At 42.8% G+C, this 26,051-nt stretch overlaps 1 protein-coding gene across 4 annotated transcripts in view; it reads left to right on the top strand.

Annotated features, from left to right (window-relative positions):
- Positions 1-26,051, top strand: part of trim2a (tripartite motif containing 2a) — a 386,751-nt gene that overhangs the window by 112,255 nt on the left and 248,445 nt on the right. For all 4 annotated transcript variants that reach the window (XM_073043157.1, XM_073043161.1, XM_073043158.1 and 1 more), the window contains exon 6: positions 14,867-15,599. In XM_073043157.1, the coding sequence (XP_072899258.1) occupies positions 14,867-15,599 (733 nt within the window). The remainder of the gene's footprint in view (positions 1-14,866; positions 15,600-26,051) is intronic.

Here is a 26,051-nt window from a genome sequence, read left to right as displayed (position 1 = left end):
AAATCAGAGCATTGAGAATAGGAGTTGGGATGTATTGTTAAAATTGTACAAGGCATTGGTAAGGCCGAATTTGGAGTATTGTGTACAGTTCTGGTCACCGAATTATAGGAAAGATGTCAACAATATAGAGAGAGTACAGAGAAAATTTACTAGAATGTTACCTGGGTTTCAGCACCTAAATTACAGGGAAAGGCTGAACAAGTTTGGTCTTTATTCTTTGGCGTATAGGAGGTTGAGGGGGGACTTGATGAAGGTATTTAAAATAATGAGGGGGATAGATCGAGTTGACGTGGATAGGCTTTTTCCATTGAGATTAGGGGAGATTGAAACGAGGACATAAGTTGAGAATTAGGGGGCAAAAGTTGAATGGTAACACGAGGGGGAATTTCTTTACTCAGAGAGTGGTAGCTGTGTGGAATGAGCTTCCAGTAGAAGTGGTAGAGGCACGTTCGGTATTGTCATTTAAAGTAAAATTGGATAGGTATATGGACAGGAAAGGAATGGAGGGTTATGGGCTGAGTGCAGGTCAGTGGGACTAGGTGAGTGTAAGTGTCGGCACGGACTAGAAGGGCCGAGATGGCCTGTTTCCGTGCTGTAATTGTAATTGTTATATGGTAGAGTCACCATCGGTTGCAGCCTCCCTGAACATGTTCCAGTCAGTGTGCTCAAAGCAGTCTTGAAGAGCAGAGATGGCTCCTGCTGACCAGGTTTTCACCTGCTTCTGAACTGGTCTGGAGCGCCTGACGTGCTGGGATAAGCATAACAGAGATGTGGTCTGAGTATCCGAGGTGGGGGAGGGCTCTGCCCGGTACGTGTCAGGGAGGTTTGTATAAACCAGGTCCAACACGTTTTCCCCCCTCGTTGGAAAGTCCAGATAATGATGGAATTTGGGGAGCACTGACTTAAGGTTCGCATGGTTAAAATCACCGGCGACAATAAACAGTCCATCAGGGTGTGCGTTCTGCAGTTCGCTAATAGCCCCGTACAGTTCACAGAGCGCCTCCTTAGCATTAGCGCTGGGGGGAATGTAAACACCGAATATAAGGACAGAGGTGAATTCCCATGGCAAATAAAATGGTCTGCATCTAACAGCCACAAACTCCACTAACGATGAGCAGTATCTGGAAACCAGCACAGAGTTTTTACACCAATCCGTATTGAGGTAAATACACACACCACGACCGCGAGTCTTACCGGAGACAGCTGCATCCCTGTCCGCACGAAACAAGGTGAGACCGTCCAGCTGAACGGCGGCATCCGAAATTCCACCAGTAAGCCGTGTCTCTGTAAAATCGTATGCAGAGCAAACTCTGTACTCCCGCCGATTATTTCTTTGGAGTCGGATGTAGTCCAATTTATTGTCCAGGGAACAGAGATTGGAGAGCTGAATGGACGGGAGAGCCGGCCGGCTAGAGTTTGCTTTTTGCCTGGCACAGACCCCTGCCTCCTTACCTCGCTTCCGCTTCCACGCACATCGCTTACGACATCTCTATCTCCAACTACCAGCATCAGGCGAGTCCGAGGATTGTAGGCCTGTTCCCCTCAGCAAGCCGAGGTCATGTAATTTGACCAGCAGATCTTCGTGATGGTTTGTTTTTGGGCGATCTCTGTATTGTTGTAGTATCTGGCGATGGTAGATAGTCGCTCTGTTATCCATGTGTTCTAATCGAAAATTGTGTATTCAAACTTAAATTAGAAAATTAAATTAAAGTAACACCAGGTCTGAAAGGCCGCTGCTGCCGTGCCGCACCGCCTCATATAGCTGCAACATTACCTATCAGCTCCTAAGTTCAATTCCACGATTGATGAAGGCCAATACACCATACGCCTTCTTAACCACAGAGTCAACCTGTGCAGCTGCTTTGAGTATCCTATGGACTTGGACCCCAAGATCCCTCTGATCCCTTACACTGCCAAGAGTCTTACCGTTAATACTATATTCTGCCATCATATTTGACCTACCAAAATGAACCATTTTACACTTATCTGGGTTGAACTCCATCTGCCACTTCTCAGCCCAGTTTTGCATCCTATCAATGTCCCACTGTAACCTCCGACAGCCCTCCACACTATCCACAACACCTCCAACCTTTGTGTCATCAGCAAACTTAATAACCCATCCCTCCACTTCCTCATCCAGGTTATTTATAAAAATCACGAAGAGTAAGGGTCCCAGAACAGATCCCTGAGGCATGCCACTGGTACCCGTTGGTAAGATGGATAGTGGAGTGCTAGATAGCACTTACTTCTGCAATCTGATCCATTTAAAAAGTACTAAGCATAGTACAGTAGCCTAGTTTGTATAGTCATAGAGTCACAGAGTTGGAGCAATAAAGCACACGTAAAAGCCCCTGGGCCAACCAGTCCAGCCCAACCTTGTGCCCTGTACATATCTGTCCAAGTGCTTCTCAATGATACTATTGTACCTGCCTCTAGCAGGTCATTCTGTATTCTCACCAACCTCTATATGTCAAAAAAACTTGTCTCTTAAGACCCTTTTAAATTTCTTACCCTAAATCTAAGCCCATTAGTTAAGACTGCTTTGTCCTGGGAAAAGACAGTTATCATGCTTCTTGTCTGTGCTTTTCATTTCAAACAGTTATGAAAGGTCACCCCTCATTCTCCAATATTCGAAAGAATGAAGGCCGAGCATGGCCAGACCTAGCCTTACCCTGTAATTCAGGTCCTCTATGTCAGGCAACCATATCTTTCCTGCACCCTTTCCCGTTCCACCTGTATTTCCTATGACGAGATGATCAAAACTGTACTTCTTACTCCAAGTGGGGCCTCGTCAACAACTTGTGCAATGGCAACTAGCATTCTGATTTTACTCGATGTCGGGGCTGAAGGCCAATGTTCTAAATGTCTTATTCACTCTGGCACTGCTTTCAATGAATAATGCAGGTCCTTCTGTTCCATAATGCCCTACCACAAAATAGTATTGCTACTACTCTGGCTAGACTTTCCAGAATACATCACCTCACACTTATCTCAATTGACTTAGAATCACACAAACAGGCCCTTCAACCTGTTTGTACAAAACAATTTAAACTGCCTAATCCCATCAACCTGCAACCGAACGATAACCATCCATGTACCTACCCAAACTTCTCTTAAACGTTGAAATTGAGCTTGCATGCAGCACTTGCACTGGCAGCTCGTTCCACATTATCACCACCCTCTGAGTGAAGAACTTCCCCCTCATGTTCCACTTAAACTTTTCACCTTTCACTCTTATCCCTTGATCTCTAGTTGTGGTTCCATTCAACCTCAGTGGAAAAAGCCTGCTTGCATTAATCCTGTTCATAATTTTGTAACCCCCTATCAAATCTCCTCTCAATCTTTTGTGTTCCAAGGAATAAAGCACTGACTCATCCATGGCCTGATTGTCATCAACTTCCTCAAAAAACTCTTTAAGCTTGGTTAGACAGGACCTACCACGCACAAAGCCATGTTGACTATCCCTAATCGGTCCCCGTCTATTCAAATACTCATATATCTGGGCCCTTAGAATACCTTCCAGTAAGTTTCCCACTACTGACGTCAGGCTCACCGGCTTATAATTTCCTGTTTTATGTTTAGAGACTTACTTAAACAGCGGAATGATATTAGCTACCCTCCAATCCATTGGTACCTCACCTGTCGCTAAGGGTGCTTTAAGTATCTCTGCTCGGGCCCCAACAATTTTTACACTTGCCTCCCACAGGGTCTGAGGGAACATCTTGTCAGGCTCTGGGGATTTTTCAGCACTGTGTCCATCTCCTGAGTAAATAAACATGCAAAAAATCTGTTTATGAATTCCCCCATTTCTTTTGGCTCCATGCATAGATTGCCATTCAGATCTTCCACAGGACAAATTTTGTCCCTTGTAAACCCTTTGCTTTTGTATTCTGTTCTAGTCCTCTTAAAATGAATGCTAACATTGCATTTGCCTTCCTTACCACAGATTTGACCTGCAAGATAACATTTAGGGAATCCTGCACAGGGACTCCCAAATCCCTTTGAACCTGTTTCCTATACAGTCGGTCCTCCTTATCCGCAGGGGATTCGTTCCAGGACCCCCCGCATATACCAAAAAACACGGATGCTCAAGTCCCTTAATTAACCTGTCTCAGTGCAATGGACTTTAGGATCCGGCGGAGTTACATTGACAGAAAACGATCATGACTGAAAATAAAGTGGAAATAATAAAACTATTGGAAAGAGGTGAAACATTATCGGTCATTAGAAAATCATTAGGCTACAGTCGGTCAATGATCAGAACAATTTTAAAGGGTAAAGTGAGAATAATGGACCATGTGAAAGGCTCTGCACTGATGAAAACTACAGTTATTACTAAGCAACGCAGTGGTTTAATTATTTAAATACATACGTTTCAGAGTTTAATATGCATAGAAAGGTATCTACTATATATATACTAAGACAAACATTTGACTAACTGACACTAAATAATACCGGATGTACCTGTTCCGACTTACTTGTAATACCTAATACAATGTAAATACTGTGTAAATAGTTGTTATATTGTATTGTTTAGGGAATAATGACTAGAAAAAAAGTCTGTACGTGCTCAAACAACGAGTGCTGGAGAGAGAACTTATATTTTTTTTCGATCCCGATTCGCAGTAACCTATGAACATCTTACTGTATTCTTTAAGTATACTTTAAATACTGTGTAAATAGTTGTTATACTGTATTGTTTAGGGAATAATAACAAGAAAAAAAGTCTGTACATGTTCAAACAACGAATGTTGGAGAGAAACTTCCGGGTTTTCCAGATCCATGGTTGGTTGAATCCGCGCACGCGGAACCCACAGATAAGAAGGGATGACTGTATTACAATAGAGTCTCATTGGTAACTTGCCAAAGGCCTTCTGAAAATCCAAATAAACAACATCCTCTGACTCTTTTCTCTATCTTGCCTCTTATTTCTCAAAGAATTCCAACAGATTTTTCAAGCAAGATCTCCCCTTGACTTTGGCCTATTTTATTACATGCATCGAAGTACCCTGAAACCTCAATCATAATAATGGACTCCAATATCTTCCCGACCTCTGAGTCAAGCTAACTGGCCTATAATTTCCTTTCATCTGCTTCCATCCCTCCTTAAAGAATGGAGTGGCATTTGCAATAGTGGATATGGGGCTGTTGGAAATTTTTGCAAGTAATTAAGGACAAAAAAATGCAGATTAATTGATTAAGTATTTTGTGTCAGTCTTCACTGTGGAAGGCACTATCAATATGCGAGTACTTTGAGAGGGTTGGTGGGGCAGGGCAGAAGTGAGTATAACTTCTTTTGTGAAGGAGAAGGTGCTTGGGAGCTGTAAGGTTTGAAGGTTGATATGGATTAGTATTGTCAACAGTTTTGGGCCCCATATCTCAGAAAGGATGTATTGTCATTGGAAAGACTCCAGAGGAGGATGATTCCATGAATGAAAGGGTTAACATATGAGGAGTGTTTGGCAGTTTTGTGCCTGTACTCACTGAAATTTAGAAGAATGTGGGAGGATCTCATTGAAGCCTACTGAATGTTGAAAGGACTAGATCGGGTGGATGTGGAGAGGATGTTTTCGTGGTGGGGGTATCCAGAACTAGAGGCCACACCACAGCCTCAAAATTGAGGGGTGACCTTTTAGAACAGAGGTAAGGAGGGTTTTTTTAGCCAGAGTAGTGAATCTGTGGAATGCTCTGCCACAGACTGCGGTGGAGGTCAAGTCCGTGTGTGTATTTAAGGCAGAAGTTGATAATTTCCTGATCGGTCCGGGTATCAAATGATATAGTATGGGGTTGAGTGGGATCTGGGCTCAACCATAATGGAATGGCTGAGCAGACTCAGTGAGCTGAATGGCCTAGTTCTGCTCCTATGTGTCATGGACTATGCCCCTGGGTTTTGCAAGAGGTAGCTGAATAGATTGTGGAGGCATTAATCATGAATCACTAGATCCAGGAATGGATCCAAAGGACCGGATAATTGCACTCCACTCTTTAAGAAGGGAGGGAGACAGAAGAAAGTAAATTTTAGGCCAGTTAGCCTGACCTCAGAGGTTGGGAAGATTTTGGAATCCATTATTAAGGTTGAGTTTTGGGGGTATTTGGAGGCACATGACAAAGTAGGCTGAAGTCAGCATGGTTTCCTTAAGGGAAATCTTGCCTGACAAATCTGTTGGAATTCTTTGAGGAAATAACAAGCAGGGTAGACGAGAGTCATGGATGTTGTTTCCTTTGATTTTCAAAAGTCATTTGACAAAGTGCCACACATGAGGCTGCTTAACAAGATAAGAGCCCATAGTATTACAGGAAAATTACTGATGTGGATAGAGCACTGGCTGATTGGCTGGAGGCAAAAAGTGGGAATAAATGGGGCTTTTCTGGGTGGCCGTCACTGACTAGCGTTCCACAGGGGCCACTTCTTTTCTTGTTATGTATCTATGATTTGGGTAACTGAATTGATGGCTTTGTACCAAGAATGCGGATGAAACGAAGATCAGTGGAGGAGAAGGTAGTGTTGAGGAAGTAGGGAGTCTGCATAAAGACTTACATTGAGACAATGGGCAAAGAATTGGCAGATGGAATACAGTGTTGGGAATATATGGTCATGCACTTTGGTAGAAGGAATAAAGATGCAGACTATTTTTTAAATGGAGAAAATTCAAAAATCTGAGGTGCACTGAGGCTTGGGAATCCTCGTGCGGTATTCCCAATTTCAGGTTGAATCTGTGGTAAGGAAGGCACGTGCAATTTTAGTATTAATTTCCAGAGGGCTAGAATATTAAAGCAACGATGTAATAATGAGGCTTTTAAAGGCATTGGTCAGACTGCTGTTAGTTTTGGGTTTCTTATCTAAGAAAGGGTGTGCTGGTATTGGAGAAGGTCCAGAGGTGGTTCACGAGGGCCATTCTGGGAATGAAAGGGTTAATGTATGGGGATTGTTTGATAACTCTGGACCTGTACTCACTGGAGCCTAGAAGAATTGGGGGGAGGGGGGAATATCATTGAAACGTATTGAATATTGAAAGTCCTTGATAAGGTGGATGTGGAGAGGGTATTTCCTATAGATGGGGAGTCTAGGACCAGAAGGCACAGCTTCAAAATAGAGGGATGTCCATATAGAACAGCAATGAGAAGGAATTTCTTTTGCCAGAGAGTGGTGCATCTGTGACAGATCTCATTTTAAGTAAGAATTAGAATTTGATTGTGAACAGGGTGGGACAACAGAAACCTGATTGGTTTGTCCTCATCCAATCAGGAGGGATGGATGACAGGATTGTATATACTACCAGACTAGACATGCCCAGACATCATCCCCGATGAAGATGGCAGAGTTTGTCATTGAAGCGTCGGCTAAAATCAATATCTGTAGCTGTCTGGAAGCCCAGGAAGAGTTTTATTTGTCATCTATGCTGGGAAAACACTAGATACTTCTTTAGACATAAGAGAGCTTGGATTAATTTTGTTTATTTTCTCTGCAGCTTCGAAGGCTGAGGGGTGACCTGTCAGAAGTTTATAGTGAGAGGCATAGACAAACCTTCTCTCAAGGTGGAAATTTCAAATCCTAGAGTCCATAGAGACAGGAAAAGCTGAAAGTAGATTTGTGGGGCAGGTTTTGATTTCAGATTGATAGGTGCCTGGAATCCACTGCCTTGGGAGGTGTTGGAAGTAGGTATCATAGCAATATTTAAGAGGCATTTAGGCAGGCACATGATCAAGCAGCAGATAGTATAATATAGACCATTTGTAGGCAGATGGGATTAATTTAAATTGACACGATGACTGTAACATTCTGTTCCTGTGCTTGATGACTGTGAATTGGTAGACTGAAGACCTTGAAGGCAGTATTTAGAAACATAGAAAACCTACAGCACAATACAGGCCCTTCGGCCCACAATGCCGTGCCAAACCTGTCCTTACCTTATTTAGCTGAGTTGTTCTTTTTCAGCTTCTGTATATACAATGGGACAAAATGTGTCTGAACTTTCTTTCAATCAGTGAGTTTTTGTTAGCCTTAAATGAACAGAAAGAACTTAAGAGTAGATTAATTCTGAAATGAGAGCATTAGTGCTTTTGCAATAGAATAACAATTTTCCTTTCAACATGGCCTTGGGAATTAGCACACTAGTGAAAGAAATCCATTGCACTGCATACAGCTGTGATTCTCTACTTAAACTCTTCTTAAACTACTCTACTTAAATTGTGAAGCCTCTGCTGTAGACTGTATTAAAAAAAAACTGTCTTGGCTGCAGGCAGAAACACAAACCAGAGTAGGATTTACACAGTAAACTGTCAGGAACAGAAGATTCAGGGAATACAGGTCCATAATTCCTTAGAAGTGGCATCACAGGTAGATAGGGGTCATAAAGAGAACTTTTGGCACATTGGCCTTCATAAATCAATATACTGAGTACACGAGTTAGGGTGTTATGTTGAAATTGTATATGGCATTGGTGAGGCCTAATTCGGATCATTGTGCCCAGTTTTGGTCATCTACCTACAGGAAAGATGTCAATAAGTTTAAAAGAGTACGGAGAAAATTTACAAGGAAGTTGCTGACACTTGAGGACCTGAGTTTATAGGAAAAGGTTGAATAAGATAGGACTTTATTCTCTGGAGTGTAGAAAAATTAGGGTGATTTGATAGAGGGATATTGATATGGTAAAAGCAAGGAGGCTTTTTCCATTGAGGTTAGGTGGGACTACAAGTAGAGGTCATAGATTAAGGGTGAAAGGTGAAATATTGAATGGGAACTTGAGCAACATCTTCACTCAGGGTGGTACAAGTGTTGAATGAGCTGCCAGTGGAAGTGGTGGATGTGGGTTCAAATGCAAATTTAAAGAAAATGACCTGGTACTTTTGAGTAGAAATTCCTATACAAGGTAATGGATTCAGCCCAGTACATCACAGGTAAAGCCCTCCCAACCGTCGAGCACGTCTACATGAAGCATTGCCATAGAAAAGCAGTATCCATCATCAAAGATCCCCACCACCCAGGCCATACACTTTTCTTGCTGCTGCCATCAGGCAGAGGGTACAAGAGCCTCGGAACTCGCACCACCAGGTTCAGGAACAGTTACTATCCCTCAACTATCAGGCTCTTAAACAAAAGAGGATACCTACACTCATTTGAGGGAAATGGTGTTCCCACAACCAATGGTCTCACTTTAAGGACTCTTTATATTGTGTTTCATCCTCTCGTTACTTATTGTTATTTATTTGTAATTGCATTTTCACAGTTTGTTGTTCATTGATCCTGTTTACAGTTACTGTTCTATAGATTTGTCAAGTATGCCCACAGAAAAAGAATCTCAGGGTTGTATGTGCTGACATACACATACTCTGATGATGCACTTTACTTTGAAATTTGGATGGGAAGGATATGGGAAGAGAGCTATGGTTGTGGTGCAGCTTTATGGGATTAGGAGAATAACAGTTTGGTACAAACTAGATGGACTGAAGGACTTGTTCTGGTGCTGTAGTGCAGTGGACCCAACCACTGGGCCGCGGACTGGTACCGGGCCACAAATTATGTGCTACTAGGCCGCGAGAAAACAATATGATTTGGTGATATGAAATGATATGAGTCAGCTGCACCTTTCCTCATTCCCTGTCACACCCACTGTTGAACTTGAACGCACACGAGGTCGTCACCCATGCGAGGTCATCAGTCGCCTAAACGTAGTGATATCCTCGCGCCAGGGATCACTGGTTGGCCTCGGGTAACCGGTTGCCAGGAAGTGCTGTTGGTACTGTCCTGGAGCGTGGACAGATGGGCGCTGCCTCTGAACCTGTTTAGCATACCAAACGTTCATGGAGAACCTGGTGCTAAAATATTCGCAGACGACCTAATTTGGGCTCAGCGTTTTGTAAGTAGCAGAGCAGCTACCTTGCTGCGATCTACTGAAAGTCATCCCTCGAGCCAAACTTTTGTCGGCCGATAGATCCTACCTACCTACAAGGAGGGTGGATACGCATCCTGTCGCACTCCTTGCTCAGTCGGTCGCTCTCTCCGGACTGCGACCGCCGCGGCCCTGGTATGGGGACCTCCAGCCCTTACCTTGTCCTCTCACTGGTGTGTTGCAATGATTTTATATGTTCAAACGAGGAAAATATGTGCTGTGTGTTTAATATCCAAACGTTACTTAAAATGTTATGATACTATTGACTTATAAGTGAGTTATAATTGACTTATCACTATATTCATGCGAGGAAAATATGTGCTTTGTATTTAATATTAAATTTGTTAGATAAATCCTTTTAGAAACGAAATTGAGTGTATTAGCCACTTATAAGTGACTTATAACCTACATTCTGGTCGTGATTAACACCCCCAACCACCCCCCTCCCAGTCAGCTAGTCCACAAGAATATTATCAATATTAAACTGGTCCGCGGTGCAAAAAAGGTTGGTGACCCCAGCTGTAGTGCTCTATAACTTCAATGTTTGTACAAGTAAAAGCCCTTGAAGTTCATGGGAAGTCCAAAGTACAAGTGTAAATACAATAATTACATGTTATTTCCTGTGCTTGCTTCGCCCTGTGGTGTTCAGCAAGTGTCTCTCAAACAGCTGGAATGACCCTGAAGTTAAAAACAAATCAAGTGCTGGAAATACTCAACAATCCAGGTTGTATATGTGGGGAGAGAGTTAACAGTTCAGGTCATAATCCTTTGGGAAGTGTTAACCAAGCCCTGCTCTGAAAGTGGTCTGACACTGAATTTGACAAGAAGCTTAGCCTCAGTTATTAGAACTGTCCAGATTTGGTACTGTGACCATTCAGGAATAGGAACAACCTCCCTCTGAACATCTTAACTGAATGCATTGTGATGCGGTGTAGCTTTGTTTCAGGCAAATAACCCAGTATTTCCACAGTTCAACTTCAGTTTATTGTCACCACCAGACGGAACAATGTTCCTCTGGACCAAAGTGCACAACACAGTACATTAATGCACATAGAACACATAATGTATTATTACCACAAGTAAATTAACAATTAATGATGTGCACTTATGACGCAAGTTAAAATGTGTAGCCCCCTGGTAAGCCTCAGGCTCGCTCAGCTTGCTTTCATCTAGGGGGAGCAGCCTTCGGTCCCGCCAAACTGGGTAATCAGCTTGTGTGGATGCTGTGTGAGCCAAATAACAGACAGTACACCATATGCGATTAAGTGATTACACTTTATAAAAGGAAAAGTAAAAGGCGCCAAACTTATCAAAGTCCAACCACTTCGTGTACAACCGTTGGAGCTCAGTTAACAAAGTCTTCTTGCCACCATTCGATCCCCTTCGATCTCCTCGACCCGCCGCCTGGGACCAACAACGGTGGTCGACCAGACGCTCCACACGAATCTGTCCTCATCTCCTCTCCTTGCCGAAACCCTGGGCCTCAAACCCCCGCTCGGGGTCCGTTCCGTCGCCCAGCTTACAACATTGCGTCTTCTCTCTCCAACCCCCTCGGCCTTCTCCTCAAAAGTCAGCACAACACTAGCTTACAGACCCACAAGAAAGAATAACAGCTATCCCAATTGGTTAACAAATGAATGCAGTTCTCGTTATCACAGTCAGGTGATGTTGTCCTGTAATTGGTGATGTTTTGGATGCCCTTCCACATGCGCCGCGTGTCGCCACTGTCCTGGAAGTGGCTGTGGATTCACTGGGTATGTGCACGCTTTGCCCCTTTGATGGCCCAGGACAGTTTGGCCCTTGCTGTTGTTAGAGCTTCCTTATCGCCTGCTCTGAAGGCAGAGTCGCGGGTCCTCAGCGGTGCACGTACCTCCGCGGTCACCCATGGCTTTTACTTTTAACATGACAAAGAAGCCATTTTAGTAGCCTTAGCAGTAACATAAAAGAAGAAACCCCTTACAAATGTAAAAAGTCTCACATTTCTGGCACTCCATACATGATGAGACCTGGGTGATGGCAGGGAGTTCAGTAGTCTTATGGCCTGGAGGAAGAAGCTGTTTCCTATCCTAACAGTTCTTGTCCTCATTCTATGCCCGATGACAGGGGGTCAGAGGGATTGTTAGATGGATGGGAGGGATCATTAACAATGCTAAGATATGCAGTGGTCTTGATAAATATCTCTTTTGAAAGTGGAAGAGAGACCCTGATGATCTTCTCAGCAGTCCTCACAATCCTTCATAGAGACTTGCGGTCGGATGCCTTGCATCCCCTTACCCAGACGGTGATGCAGCTGGCCAGAACGTTCGCAATTGTACTCCTGTCAAAATTGGTTATAATGGATTGGGGGAGAGCATCACTTGTCTCAATCTCCTCATGAAGTGGAGATATTCAAGGAGTACCTGCTGGATAGGTTTGTTCCATTGAGACAGTGAAAGGGTGGTAGGTGAAAGAACCATAGTTCAAAAGAGACGTGGACCATCTTATCAAAAAGAAAGAAGCTTACTTGAGGTTCAGGAAGTAAGGATCAGATGGGGTTCTAGAGAGCAACAAAGTAGCCAGGAAGGAGTTGAAGAATGGACTTAGAGCTAGAAGGGGACATGAGAAAGTCTTGGTGACTATGATTAATAAAAACACATATGTAAAGAACAAGAGGTTGGCCAGAGAGAGGGTTGGACTGATCAGGGATAGAAGAGGAAACATGAGCCTGGAGTCAGAAGAGGTAGAGGAGGCTCTTAATGAAAATTCATCAGTAAGAGGAAGCTGACGTTTGTGAAGAGGACGTAAAGCAGAGCATGTTGATGTTAAGAAAGATGATTTGGTAGAATTTTTGAAAAACATTGGGATAGATAAGTCCCTAGGTTACTAAGGGAAGCGATGATCATTGTGTCTTCACTAGCCGTATGAATAGCACCAGAGGACTGGAGGGTGGCAAATGTTATTCTTTCTTTGTTTGTTACGGATTCAAGCAACAATAAATATATGAGTGAGGCAGGGGTTTTTATAACAAATAACACGTTTATTAAACACTGAAAACAAAGCCCCCAAAAGTAAACAAATCACTGACGTAACCGGAAATCAGCTGCTGTGCGGCAGCTTAAACAGTTCTTAAAGCAATGAAGCTTACACAGTTCTTAAAGCGATGTTGCAAAGTAGTATTGCAAAAGTTCAAAATGCTTACAGTCCATTTAAGGGAGAGACTTTTTAAGACGATTTAAATTCTCTTTCACGTCGTATTGTTGCAGTTCCCAGTCGAACTACTTTTCCCACGAAGAATTTTACGAAGGTGAAATGAAACGGCTTAAAGGCACTGACCTTTCCTTTACAAAACTGTTCCCAATCCTTTCTGCTATTCACAGGGATTAACACGGGGACAGTCAACGAATTCCTTCCGAATGAGGATCAAACAAGGTTGAACCTGTTTCACCGTCGAAATCGACTTCCCTCGATCTTTTAACTCCCAAACTTTGATCTTCACTCTCCACTAATTCTCAACTAGCAGTATTATAAAGAAACTGCTGGCAATGACCTTTTAAACCTTAGGCATTAAATAAAACTTCATCTTTCAACTAAACTGCGTCATAACATTAAATCACGCAGTGGCATGAAGTCAACATGGCAAATCCAGCCACGAACTGCCCCTCCTCACAGGGAGGGGTCCTCCTTTTATACCCTGTAAAAAAAACCTGTCACATGATCTCTACTGGCAGGAAAATGACATCACTCCACCATCACAAGACCATTACCTCAAGTCCAGTATAGCTTCAACACCTGTCACGTGACAAGTACACCACTGTCACGTGTCACGCGTTCGTAACATGTTCAAGAAAGAATGTTGGGATAATCCTGGGCATTATAGTCCAGTGAGTCTTACTTCAGTGCTGGGCAAATTATTGAAGAAGGTTCTCTGAGACAGGATTTCTAAGCATTTGAAGAAGATAGTATGATTAGGGGTAGTTAGCATGGCAGTCTAAGGGGCAGGTCATACCTAGTGAGCTTATTTGAATTCTTTGAGGACGTGATAAAGCACATTAGGGGCAGTGGATGTGATGAACTGTATAAGGATTTTAGATAAGGTTCCCCATGGTCAACTCATTCAGAAAGTCAGGAGGCATGGGATTCAGGGAAAACTTCAGAATTGGCTTGCGCATAGAAGGCAGGGAGAGTGGTAGTGGAGTATTCTGGCCTGGAGGTTTGTGACCAGTGTTATTCCGCAGGGGCTGCAAAAATGTTTGGAATATTACACTACATACACCAAAGAATCAGACTAAATTTGATCACAGTTGAGAGACGAGGGACTACAGAAACTGGAACCTGGAACAATGAAGGATCTACTGGAGAAAGTCAGGGGCTGAGCAGCATTTGTAAACAAAAAGAGTTGTGCAGACCAGATGAAGGATGGAATCTCTAATGCAGTAGGGGACCATCTGGCTTAAAATATACTTCCTGACATTGCACCACTTCAAGTGCATACCATGTAGTGAGAGCTTCTGACTATACCATTCTTTCAGACCTCTGGAGGTATTTCCTTATTTAATTCTTGACTCTGCAGTCATTCACGAACTATTGTCCATTTCTCACTACAGTTTGTTTTATGCCTTTTAACAAAATTCCACACTGTAGTTTCAGTGGCCTGCCCCCCCCCCCCCCCCCACATCCGTATTACTACTTTCGGTCTTTAGTTGTAGCATTTTAGTCTTGCCCCTTTTTTTTTTAAAGCATACTGCCCCCTTGCTTTATTTAAAATCCAGAGCTTTTAATCTCCATTTATATTAGTGTTTTCCTTGCCTTTCCAAGACTGGTTTATGTTTGCAGTAAGGGTATTTTGTATATGTAACTTGAGGATATTATTGTAGTGCATAACATTTTTAATGTGATTATGTCATCTCAATGCCAAGATAAAAAAATCCTTAGAAATTCCTGCTATTCACTGATATTTTAGTTAATAACATGCAGTAAATATTAATTTCTTGTTGCAGGTTCTGCAAGCACAACTGGATGCACTAATGCAGGGTCAGGAAAGCATCAGGAGTAACTGCAACTTCACTGAACAAGCCCTAAACCATGGGACAGAAATGGAAGTCTTGTTAGTTAAGAAGCAAATAGGTGACAGGTTGAATGAGCTTGCTCTTCAGGCGTTCCCTCTGCAACCACAAGAAAATGATCAGCTGGAATTTGTAGTGGAAACTGAAGGGCTTAAAAAATCCATACACAATTTAGGTACGATTATAACTACAAATGCGGTGGCCTATGAGACTGTTGCGACAGGTGAGGGTCTGAGACAGTGTGTGATTGGCCATCCTACGTCTGTTACTATAACAACAAAGGACAAGGATGGAGAACTTGTTAAAACTGGAAATGCATGTCTTAGTGCTGAAATTGCATCTCCCGATGGCAGCGTAGTTGATGGGGAGATACTGGATAATAGGAATGGAACCTATGACTTCCTTTATACGATACACAAGGAACAGAAGGAGGGTGACTTTACACTCACTCTCAGGCTTTACGATCAGCACATTAAGGGGAGTCCATTTAAATTACGAGTTGTCAAACCTACTGATCTTTCTCCAACATCTGACGGTGTCAAGAGACGTGTGAAATCCCCTGGCAATGGGCATGTGAAACAGAAGGCTGTAAAACGACCAGCAAGTATGTATAGCACTGGAAAAAGAAAAGAAAATCCAATTGAAGATGACTTGATCTTTAGAGTTGGTATGTAGATTTATTATAATAGTTTGTCTTTCTCCTAACTCTCCCCACTTCCCCGTGACTTTGCCATAGTCTGGAGAAATGCAAAATTTGCGACTTTGCAATGCAAAATGAGCCTTGTGCTTATTCACTTGTGCTTCTTTTCCCCTCCGAGATACAGGTCCAACATTTGTATATTAATAAACTAGTCCTGGAAAGAAATAGAACCGGTCCACATGTTCAAGTTCTAAATTGGGCCAAGGTGATCCAGGAGCTTGCAAAACTTGATTGGACTAGAGTATTTGTGAACAAAGGGTCCACAGGCAACAGGGAGGCTTTTAGAGGAGAGATCGTAAGAGCTGAGGATTTGCCTGTTTTGTTGGAGTAAAAGGTAAGGATGGTGGGAATAGGAAACCTTGGATAATGAGGGATACTGATGCCTCGATCGGGATACAGGATGAGGCATTAGTCACATGCAGACAGCTGGGATCAAATGAATCCCTGGAGGAGTGTAGAGGATGCAGCAGTGTGTCTGAAAGGACATGAAGTAGCTTTGGCAGAGAAGATTAAGGAAGCCAAGAGGAAATCCAATGGAGGTTTATAAGATTATGAGAGGCATAGATGGAGTAGACAGACGACATCTTTTAACGAACGTTGAAATGACTAATGCCAGAGAGTATACATTTAAGATACGAGGGAATAATTTCAAAGGAAATGCAGGTATTTTATACAGAGTGGTGAGTGCCTAGGTGGTGGGAGTGGCAGATATGTTGAAGACTTTGAAGAGGCATTTACACAGGCAGATGAATGTGAGGAAGATGGAAGGATATGAACATTAGTTAGCCATTTGATGAGTAATTTATTTGTCTGGGCACAACGCTGTGGGCCAAAGACGCTGTCCTGTGCTGTACTGTTCTATATTCAATGTACAGCAGAGGACCAGTACAGATCCCTGCGATCACCACTGATCACAGACCTCCAGCTAGACCATTACCCTCTGTCTTCTGTGGGCAAGCCAGTTCTGAATCCAAATGGCCAATTCATCACGGATCCCATGCATCTTAACCTTCTGAATTAGCCTCCCGTGAGGGACCTTGTCAAACTCCTGACTAAAAATCTATGTAAGCAGTATCCACAGCTCCACATTCATCAATCACTCTCGTCACCTCTTCAAAAAAACTCAGTCAAGTTACTAAGACCATGGTTTGCTCCATGACAGCTCTCCTTAATTAGGCCATGATTTTCCAAATGCTCATTAATCCTGTCCCTAAGAATTCTCTCCAGTACCTTCCCTACCACTGACGTGAGACTCACAAATCTAGTTTCCAGGATTATCTCTTTTCCTTCTTGAATAATGGAATAATATTAGCTATTTGCCATTCCTCCAGGACCTCACCTGTGGCTGGAAAGAACACAAATATTAGTTAAGGTGCTATCAATCTGTTCTGTTGCCCCTGTCAATAACCTGGGTAATAACCCATAGGCCCTGGAGGCATCCACCTTACTGCTCTTTAAGAGACTCAACACAACTTGCTCCTTTACTTTGAAATGCCCTAGCATATTAATTTGCTCAGCACTGATCTCCCTATCTTCCATATCCTTCTCCTTGGTAAATACAGATAAAATGTACTCATTAAGGACCTCACCCACATTCTCTGCATCCAAGCAAATGTTCCACTTTATCCTTGAGTGTTCCCTCCCTCTCCTTAGTTGTCCACTTGCTCTTGATGTATGTACAGAATGACTTGAGATTCTCCTTAATCCTGCTTTCCAAGGACATTTCATGGCCCCTCCTGGATTTCCTAATTCCCTTCAGGAGTTAGAGTCATAGAAAAGTCCAGCACAGAAACTGGCCCTTTGGCCCAATTAGATTGTGCTGGACCATTTAAACTGCCTAGTCCCATCAGCTTACTTCCGGACGATAGCCCTCTATACCTATCCCATTTATGTAGCTATCCAAACCTCACTTACACATTGAAATCGAATTCGCATGGACCACTCGTGCTGCAGTTCATTCCACATACTCAGAGTGAAAAAGTTTCCCCTCATTTTCCTGTTAAACATTTCACCTTGCACCTTTAACCCATGACTTCTAATTGTAGTCCCATCCAACCTCAGTGGAAAAAAGCCTGCTTGCATTTCAGAATCAGAATCAGGTTTAATATCAAGGGAAACTTATTCACTCAGGGCCGTGAGAGTGTGGAATGAACTGCCTGGGCAAGTGGTGCATGCAAGCTCAATTTCAACTTCTAAGAGGAGTTTGGTAGGTATATTGCTGGTAGGGGTAGGGAGGGCAATGTTCTGGGTGCAGGTCAATGGGAGTAGGCAGTTTAAATGCCTTAGCATGGGCTAGATGGGCCAAAGGGACTGTTTCTGGGCTGCACTTTTCTATCACTCTATCACCTGCATATGTTGTGAAATTTGTATTCTTGTGGCAGCAGCATAATGCAATACATAATAATAGAGAAATAAAACTGTGAATTACAGTAAATGTATATATTCAAAAGTTAAAGAAGTAATTCAAAAATATAAATAAAAGAAGTAGTGAGATAGTATTATTGAGTTCAATGTCATTCAGAAATCAGAAGTCAGAGGGGAAGAAGCTGTTCTTGAATCAGAGTGTGTGCTTCAGGCTCCTGTACCACCTCCCTGATGGTAGCAATGAGTGTAGGCCAAGTCCCGGCAGATGGGGGTCCTTAAAAAGGTGCTGCCTTTTTGAGGCATCACTCCTTGAAGATGTTCTGAATACTATGGAGGCCAGTGGCCTTGATGTAGCTGACTAAGTTTACAAATCTCTGCAGCTTACTTACAGTAGCTGTACCTTTCATAATTGTTCATACCTCTGTCAACTCTACCCTCATGCTTCTATAGTCTACGGAATGAAGTCCTAGCTTATTCAATCTTTCCTTATAACTCAGGTGCTCCAGACCCGGCAACATCCTTGTAAATTTTCTCAGTCCTCTTTTAACCTTATTTACAACTTTTCTGTAGGTAAGTGAACAAAACTGCACACAATGCTCCAGATTAGGCCTCACTAATGTCTTATAAAACTTCAACATAACATCCCAACTCCTGTACTTGGTACTGTGATTTATGAAGGCCAATGTACCTTTCTTTATGGCCCCATCAAATTGTGACACCACTTTTAATGAATTATGGACCTGTATTCCCAGATCCCTTTGTTTTACCACACTGCTCAGTGTCCTGCCGTTCACTGTGTAAGACCTACCCTGGTTGGTTCTAACAAAGTGCAACAATTCGCACTTGTCTGCATTCAATTCCATCTGCCATTGTTCGGCCTGTTTTTCCAGCTGATCCCGATCCCCCTGCAGCTATGACAGCCTTCCTCCTTGTCCTCTACACCCCCAGTCTTGATGTCATCCACAAATTTGCTGATCTTCAGCACGTTATCATCCAGGTCACTGACACAGATACAAACATGTTCTTTTCTGGCTTTATAATCTTTTTTAATAATCTTCAAGAGCTCTGTTTGATTCTTGCTTCCTAAGCTTTGTATATTTTACCTTTCTTGTGCTTAACAAAATTAATCACCTCTCAACATCTAAATGTCTCTAACTTTGCCATCCTTCTGACTGGAACATAGCTGCCCTATACACTGTGCAGGTGGCCTTTAAAAACCTTCCGTATGTCAGATGTAGACTTGCCCAAAAACTGCTATTCCAAATTAGCTCTCCCTTGTTCTTGCCTAATGCCCTTGTAATTTGCCCTGTTCCAATTTAACACTGTTCCACCAGTTCACATCTATCCTTATCTTTAACTAAAACTTGAGGAGTTGTGGTCACTGTTTCCTAGCTGCTCACTCACTGAAAGGTCACTCACCTGCCGGGCTCCAGGTCCAGTACAGCTCCTCCTCTTGTTCAACTACCTATGTGTTGATTTAAGAAACTCTCCTGGATGCACTAACAAATTCTGTCTTATCTAAACCTCTTGCACTAAGAAGATCCAGTTTATTTTTGAAAGTTGAAGTCCGCCATGACAACAACCTTATTGTTTTTACTCCCTTCCTTAATATGCCTGTACAGTTGGCCCTCAAGTTTTGATCCGAGTTGTGATATTGTCCCTGATTAGTAGTGCAACTCCACACTTGGGTCTTGGTCTGCACTGATCAGTTGGGCTTGTTCTTGTACTGTATCACTCTATGAGTCTAAATAAACCTTTATCTTCAGGCCATACTTGCAGGGAATCTGTACCCTGCAGGTTTGAACGAGAAAAGAAATAATCTAGTTGGAAGGGAAAGGCCTGAAATTGAACTTATCAATGTTTCTTGTTATCTAAAAACCAGATATTTTACTTCCTTCTAATCTCTGCTAACGATATCATTCCATTTTCTGACTTTCAGTTTTGTTGCTGTCCTGCACATTGCCAGGCATTGGTGAAGCATCACACTGCTTTGTACGCTTTTCCACACAATGGATCAGCACATGGGGTGATGATATTATTGCAATCTTGCAAACATGGTTAAGGGAAGGACGAAATAATGTTCCTGGGTACACAATTTTCAAGTGTGACAGAAGAGCAGGGGTATTGCAGTTGTGATCAGGGAGAGGATTACGTGAGTACTTGGGGAGGATATCTTGCAGGAATCAGCGAATAAGGCTCCATGGGGAAAACCTGGGTATAAAAACAGTGGTCACTTTGTGCTATACATTAGCTTTGCAATAATCAAGATTTAAAAGGACCAATATGCAGGCAGATTGCAAAAGAATGTAAAAAGCAATAGGTAATTGTTTGGCATGGTAACAGAGTGGTCAGCACAAGGCCACTCTGTTGGCCCAGCGACCTGGGTTCAATTCCCACTGCTCTCTGTACATTCTGCCCGTTACTGCGTGGGTTTCCTGCGGCTGTTCCTGTTTCCTCATTAATTGGTTAATTGGTCATTATAAATTGTCCTGTGATTTGGCTAGGGTTAAATTGGGGTTGCTGGGTGGTGCAGGTGGAAGGACTACAAGGGCCTACTCTGTGCTGCATCTCAATAAATAAATACTGGTGGGGTTTTCTTAACTTTCCAAGTATTGACTGCTTGGAAGGGGAGCTATTTTAAAGGGCATTCGAGAGAGATTTCAAGAGAGTAATATGGGTGGTGGGGGGGGGGGGGGGTTGTGCCAGTGCTCAACATTGGGAATGAGGAAAAGCAAAAGTGATTGTGAAAGAACAGTTTGTGATTAGTACAGAATTATGAGGGGTATAGATAAGGTACATGCAGACAGGCTTTTTCCACTAAGGTTGGGTGAGTCTAGAACTAAAGGTCATAGGATAAGTGTGAAAGGTGAAATGTTTAATGGAACATAAAGGGGAGCTACTTTACTCAGAGTGGAATGAGATGACAGCAGAAGTGTGGGTGTAGATGTGATTTCAGTCTCTAAGAGGAGTTTGGAGTACATGAATGAGCAGGATTATGTGGAGGGTTATGTGCTAGGTACAGGTTGATGAAACGAGACAAAATAACAGATGCCGAACGAAGGGCCTGTTTCTGTGCGGTCAAGCTCTATGGCTCATCACCTTTCGAAGTAGTCACGAAGAATGATACAGTTGGTCCTTAAGTTAAGTGTTAGGCTACATTATCAGTATTACATGCAATTCTAGTTGTTACATTATAGTAAAGACATGGATGCTTTGGAGAGGGTGCAGAAGAAGTTCACTGGAATATTGACTAGATTATAAACTTTTAACTAAAATGGGAGGTTGGAGACGGATTCTTTTCTCTAAAGAAATTGAGGGGAGACCTAGATGTAATATATATAAAATTATGAGGAACAAGATAGGCCCTATGATTCGATATTCATGCTGGCTGAGTTGCCCACCCAATCTAGTCCCATTTGCCTGCTTTTGGCACTTATCCCTCAAAACCTTTTGTACTGATCTTTTAAATAGAAACATAGAAACATAGAAAATAGGTGCAGGAGTAGGCCATTCGGCCCTTCGAGCCTGCACCGCCATTCAGTATGATCATGGCTAATCATCCAACTCAAAACCCTGTACCTGCTTTCTCTCCATACCCCCTGATCCCTTTAGCCACAAGGGCCATATCTAACTTCCTCTTAAATATAGCCAATGAACTGGCCTCAACTGTTTCCTGTGGCAGAGAATTCCACAGATTCACCACTCTCTGTGTGAAGAAGTTTTTCCTCATCTCGGTCCTAAAAGGCCTAAAAGGTTTATCCTTAAACTGTGACCCCTCGTTCTGGACTTCCCCAACATCGGAAACAATCTTCCTGCATCTAGCCTGTCCAATCCCTTTAGAATTTTATACGTTTCAATAAGATCCCCCCTCAATCTTCTAAATTCCAGTGAGTATAAGCCTAGTTGATCCAGTCTTTCTTCATATGAAAGTCCTGCCATCCCAGGAATCAATCTGGTGAAACTTCTCTATACTCCCTCTATGGCAAGAATGTCTTTCCTCAGATTAGGGGACCAAAACTGCACACAATACTCTAGGTGCAGTCTCACCAAGGCCTTGTACAACTGCAGTAGAACCTTCCTGCTCCTGTACTCAAATCCTTTTGCTATGAATGCCAACATACGATTTGCCTTTTTCACCGCCTGCTGTACCTGCATGCCCACCTTCAGTGACTGGTGTACAATGACACCCAGGTCTCGTTGCATTTCTCCTTTTCCTAATCAGCCACCGTTCAGATAATAAACTGTTTTCCTGTTCTTGCAACCAAAGTGGATAAACTCACATTTATCCACATTAAATTACATCTGCCATGAATTTGCCCACTCACCTAACCTATCCAAGTCACCCTGCATCCTCTTAGCATCCTCCTCACCGCTAACATCGCCGCTCAGCCTCGTGTCATCCGCAAACTTGGAGATGCTGCATTTAATTCCCTCGTCTAAATCATTAATATATATTGTAAACAACTGGAGTCCCTGCACTGAGCCTTGTGGTACCCCACTAGTCACTGCCTGCCATTCTGAAAAGGTCCCGTTTACTCCCACTCTTTGCTTCCTGTCTGCCAACCAATTCTCTATCCACATCAATACCATACCCCCAATACCGTGTGCTTTAAGTTTGCACACTAATCTCCTCTGTGGGACCTTGTCAAAAGCCTTTTGAAAATCTAAATATACCACATCCACTGGCTCTACCCTATCCACTCTACTAGTTACATCTTCAAAAAATTCTATAAGATTCATCAGACATGATTTTCCTTTCACAAATCCATGCTGACTTTGTCCGATGATTTCACCTCTTTCCAAATGTGCTGTTATCACATCTTTGATAACCGACTCTAGCATTTTCCCCACCACCGATGTCAGACTAACCAGTCTATAATTCCCCGGTTTCTCTCTCCCTCCTTTTTTAAAAAGTGGGGTTACATTAGCCACCCTCCAATCCTCAGGAACTAATCCAGAATCTTAGGAGTTTTGAAAAATTATCACTAATGCATCCACTATTTCTTGGGCTACTTCCTTAAGCACTCTGGGATGCAGACCATCTGGCCCTGGGGATTTATCTGCCTTTAATCCCTTCAATTTACCTAACACCACTTCCCTACTAACATGTATTTCCCTCAGTTCCTCCATCTCACTAGACCCTCAGTCCCTTACTATTTCTGGAAGATTATTGATGTCCTCCTTAGTGAAGACAGAACCAAAGTAGTTATTCAATTGGTCTGCCATGTCTTGGTTCCCTATGATCAATTCACCTGTTTCTGACTGTAAAAGACCTACATTTGTCTTGACCAATCTTTTTCTTTTCACGTATCTATAAAAGCTTTTACAGTCAGTTTTTATGTTCCCTGCCAGCTTTCTCTCATAATCTTTTTTCCCTTTCCTAATTAAGCCCTTTGTCCTCCTCTGCTGGTCTCTGAATTTCTCCCAGTCCTCGGGTGTGCCGCTTTTTTGCTAACTTATATGTTTCTTCTTTGGACTTGATACTATCCCTAATTTCCCTTGTCAGCCACGGGTGCACTACCTTCCCTGGTTTGGTCTTTTGCCAAACTGGGATGAACAATTGTTGTAGTTCATCCATGCGATCTTTAAATGCTTGCCATTGCATATCCACTGTCAACCCTTTAAGTATCATTTGCCAGTCTATCTTAGCTAATTCACGTCTCATACCTTCAAAGTTACCCTTCTTTAAGTTCAGAACCTTTGTTTCTGAATTAACTATGTCACTCTCCATCTTAATGAAGAATTCCACCATATTATGGTCACTCTTACCCAAAGGGCCTCACACGACAAGATTGCTAACTAACCCTTCCTTCAATACCCAATCTAGAATGGCCTGCTGTCTAGTTGGTTCCTCGACATGTTGGTTCAGAAAACCATCCCACATACATTCCAAGAAATCCTCTTCCTCAGCACCCTTACCAATTTGGTTCACCCAATCTATATGTAGATTGAAGTCACCCATTATAACTACTGTTCCTTTATTGCACGCATTTCTAATTTCCTGTTTAATGCCATCCCCAACCTCACTACTACTGTTAGGTGGCCTGTACACAACTCCCACCAGCGTTTTCTGCCCCTTAGTGTTATGCAGCTCTACCCATATCGATTCCACATCCTCCAGGCTAATGTCCTTCCTTTTCATTGCGTTAATCTCCTCTCTAACCAGCAATGTTACCCCACCTCCTTTTCTTTCCTGTCTATCCCTCCTGAATATTGAATATCCCTTGATGTTGTGCTCCCATCCTTGGTCACCCTGGAGCCATGTCTCTGTGATCCATATCATATTAATTAATAACTATCTGCACATTCAATTTATCCACCTTGTTACGAATGCTCCTCGCATTGACACACAAAGCCTTCAGGCTTGTTTTTACAACACTCTTAGCCCTTATACAATTATGTTGAAAAGTGGCTCTTTTTGCTTTTTGCCCTGGATTTGCCTGCCTGCCACTTTTACTTTTCACCTTACTACTTTTTGCTTCTACCCTCATTTTACACCCCTCTGTCTCTCTGCACTTGTTCCCATCCCCCTGCCACATTAGTTTAAAGCCTCCTGAACAGCAGTAGCAAACGCTGTCCTGGAACCCTAGGACATTGGTTCCAGTCCAGCCCAGGCGCAGACCGTCCTGTTTATTCCGGTCCCACCTCCCCCAGAACTGGTTCCAATGCCCCAGAAATTTGAATCCCTCCCCCTTGCACCATTTTTCAAGCCACGTATTCATCTGAAATATCCTCCTATTTCTACTCTGACTAGCACATGGCACTGGTAGTAATCCAGAGATTATTACCTTTGTGGTCCTACTTTTTAGTTTATCTCCTAACTCCCTAAATTCACCTTGTAGGAACTCATCCCATTTTTTACCTATATCGTTGGTACCTATGTGCACCACGACCACTGGCTGTTCACCCTCCCATTCCAGAATGTCCTGCAGCCGCTCAGAGACATCCTTGACCCTTGCACCAGGGAGGCAACATACCATCCTGGTGTCTCGTTTGCGGAAGACATGGAGGGATTGTCTACTGAGTCTCTGTGGGTGGAAGTTAGAAACAGGAAGGGTCAATAACTCTACTGGGTGTTTCTTATAGATCACCCATTAGTAACAGGAACATCAAAGAGCAGATAGGGAGACAGATACTGGAAAGGTGTAATAATAACAGGGTTGTCGTGGCGGGAGATTTTAATTTCACGAAAATAGATAGGCATCTTCCTAGAGCAAGGGGTTCAGATGAGGTGGAGTTTCTTACGTGTGTTCAGGAAGGTTTTCTGACACAATATGTAGATAATCCTACAAGATGAGAGGTTGTACTTGGTCTGGTATTGGGAAATGAACCTGGTCAGGTGTCAGGTCTCTCAGTTGGAGAGCATTTTGGAGATCATCATCACAATTCCATCTCCTTTACCATAGCATTGGAGAGGGACAGGAGCAGACAAGTCAGGAAAATGTCAGGACAAGTCAGGAGTAAGGGGGAATATGAGGCTATCAGGCAGGAACTTGGAAGCATAAAACGGAAACAGATGTTCTCAAGGACATGTACAGCAGAAATGTGGCAAACGTTCAGGGGGTATTTGTGTGGAGTTCTGCATAGGTACGTTCCAATAAGACATGGAAAGGATAGTAGGGTACAGGAACTGTGGTAAATCTAGTCAAGAAGAAAGGTTTAAAAAACTAGGTAATTATAGAGATCTAGAAAATTATAAGGCTAGCAGGAAGGAGCTTAAGGATGAAATTCAGAGAGCCAGAAGGGGCCATGAGAAGGCCTTGGTGGACAGGATTAAGGAAAACCCCAAGGCCCATACAAGTATGTGAAGAGCAAGAGGATAAGGCATGAAAGAATAGTCAGCATGGCTTTGTCAAAGGCAGGTTGTGCCTTACAAGCCTGATTGAATTTTTTGAGGATGTGACCAAACACATTGATGAAGGTAGAGCAGTAGATGTAGTGTATATGGATTTCATTAAGGCATTTGATAAGGTACCCCATGCAAAGTTTGGAGGTGTTGTGGATAGTGTGGAGTTCTGTCAGAGGTTACAATGGGACATTGATAGGATGCAAAAC

The sequence above is a fragment of the Hemitrygon akajei genome, chromosome 4 (genome assembly GCF_048418815.1).
Source record: "Hemitrygon akajei chromosome 4, sHemAka1.3, whole genome shotgun sequence".
NCBI lineage: Eukaryota > Metazoa > Chordata > Chondrichthyes > Myliobatiformes > Dasyatidae > Hemitrygon > Hemitrygon akajei.
This window is presented reverse-complemented; position numbering and strand designations above follow the sequence as displayed.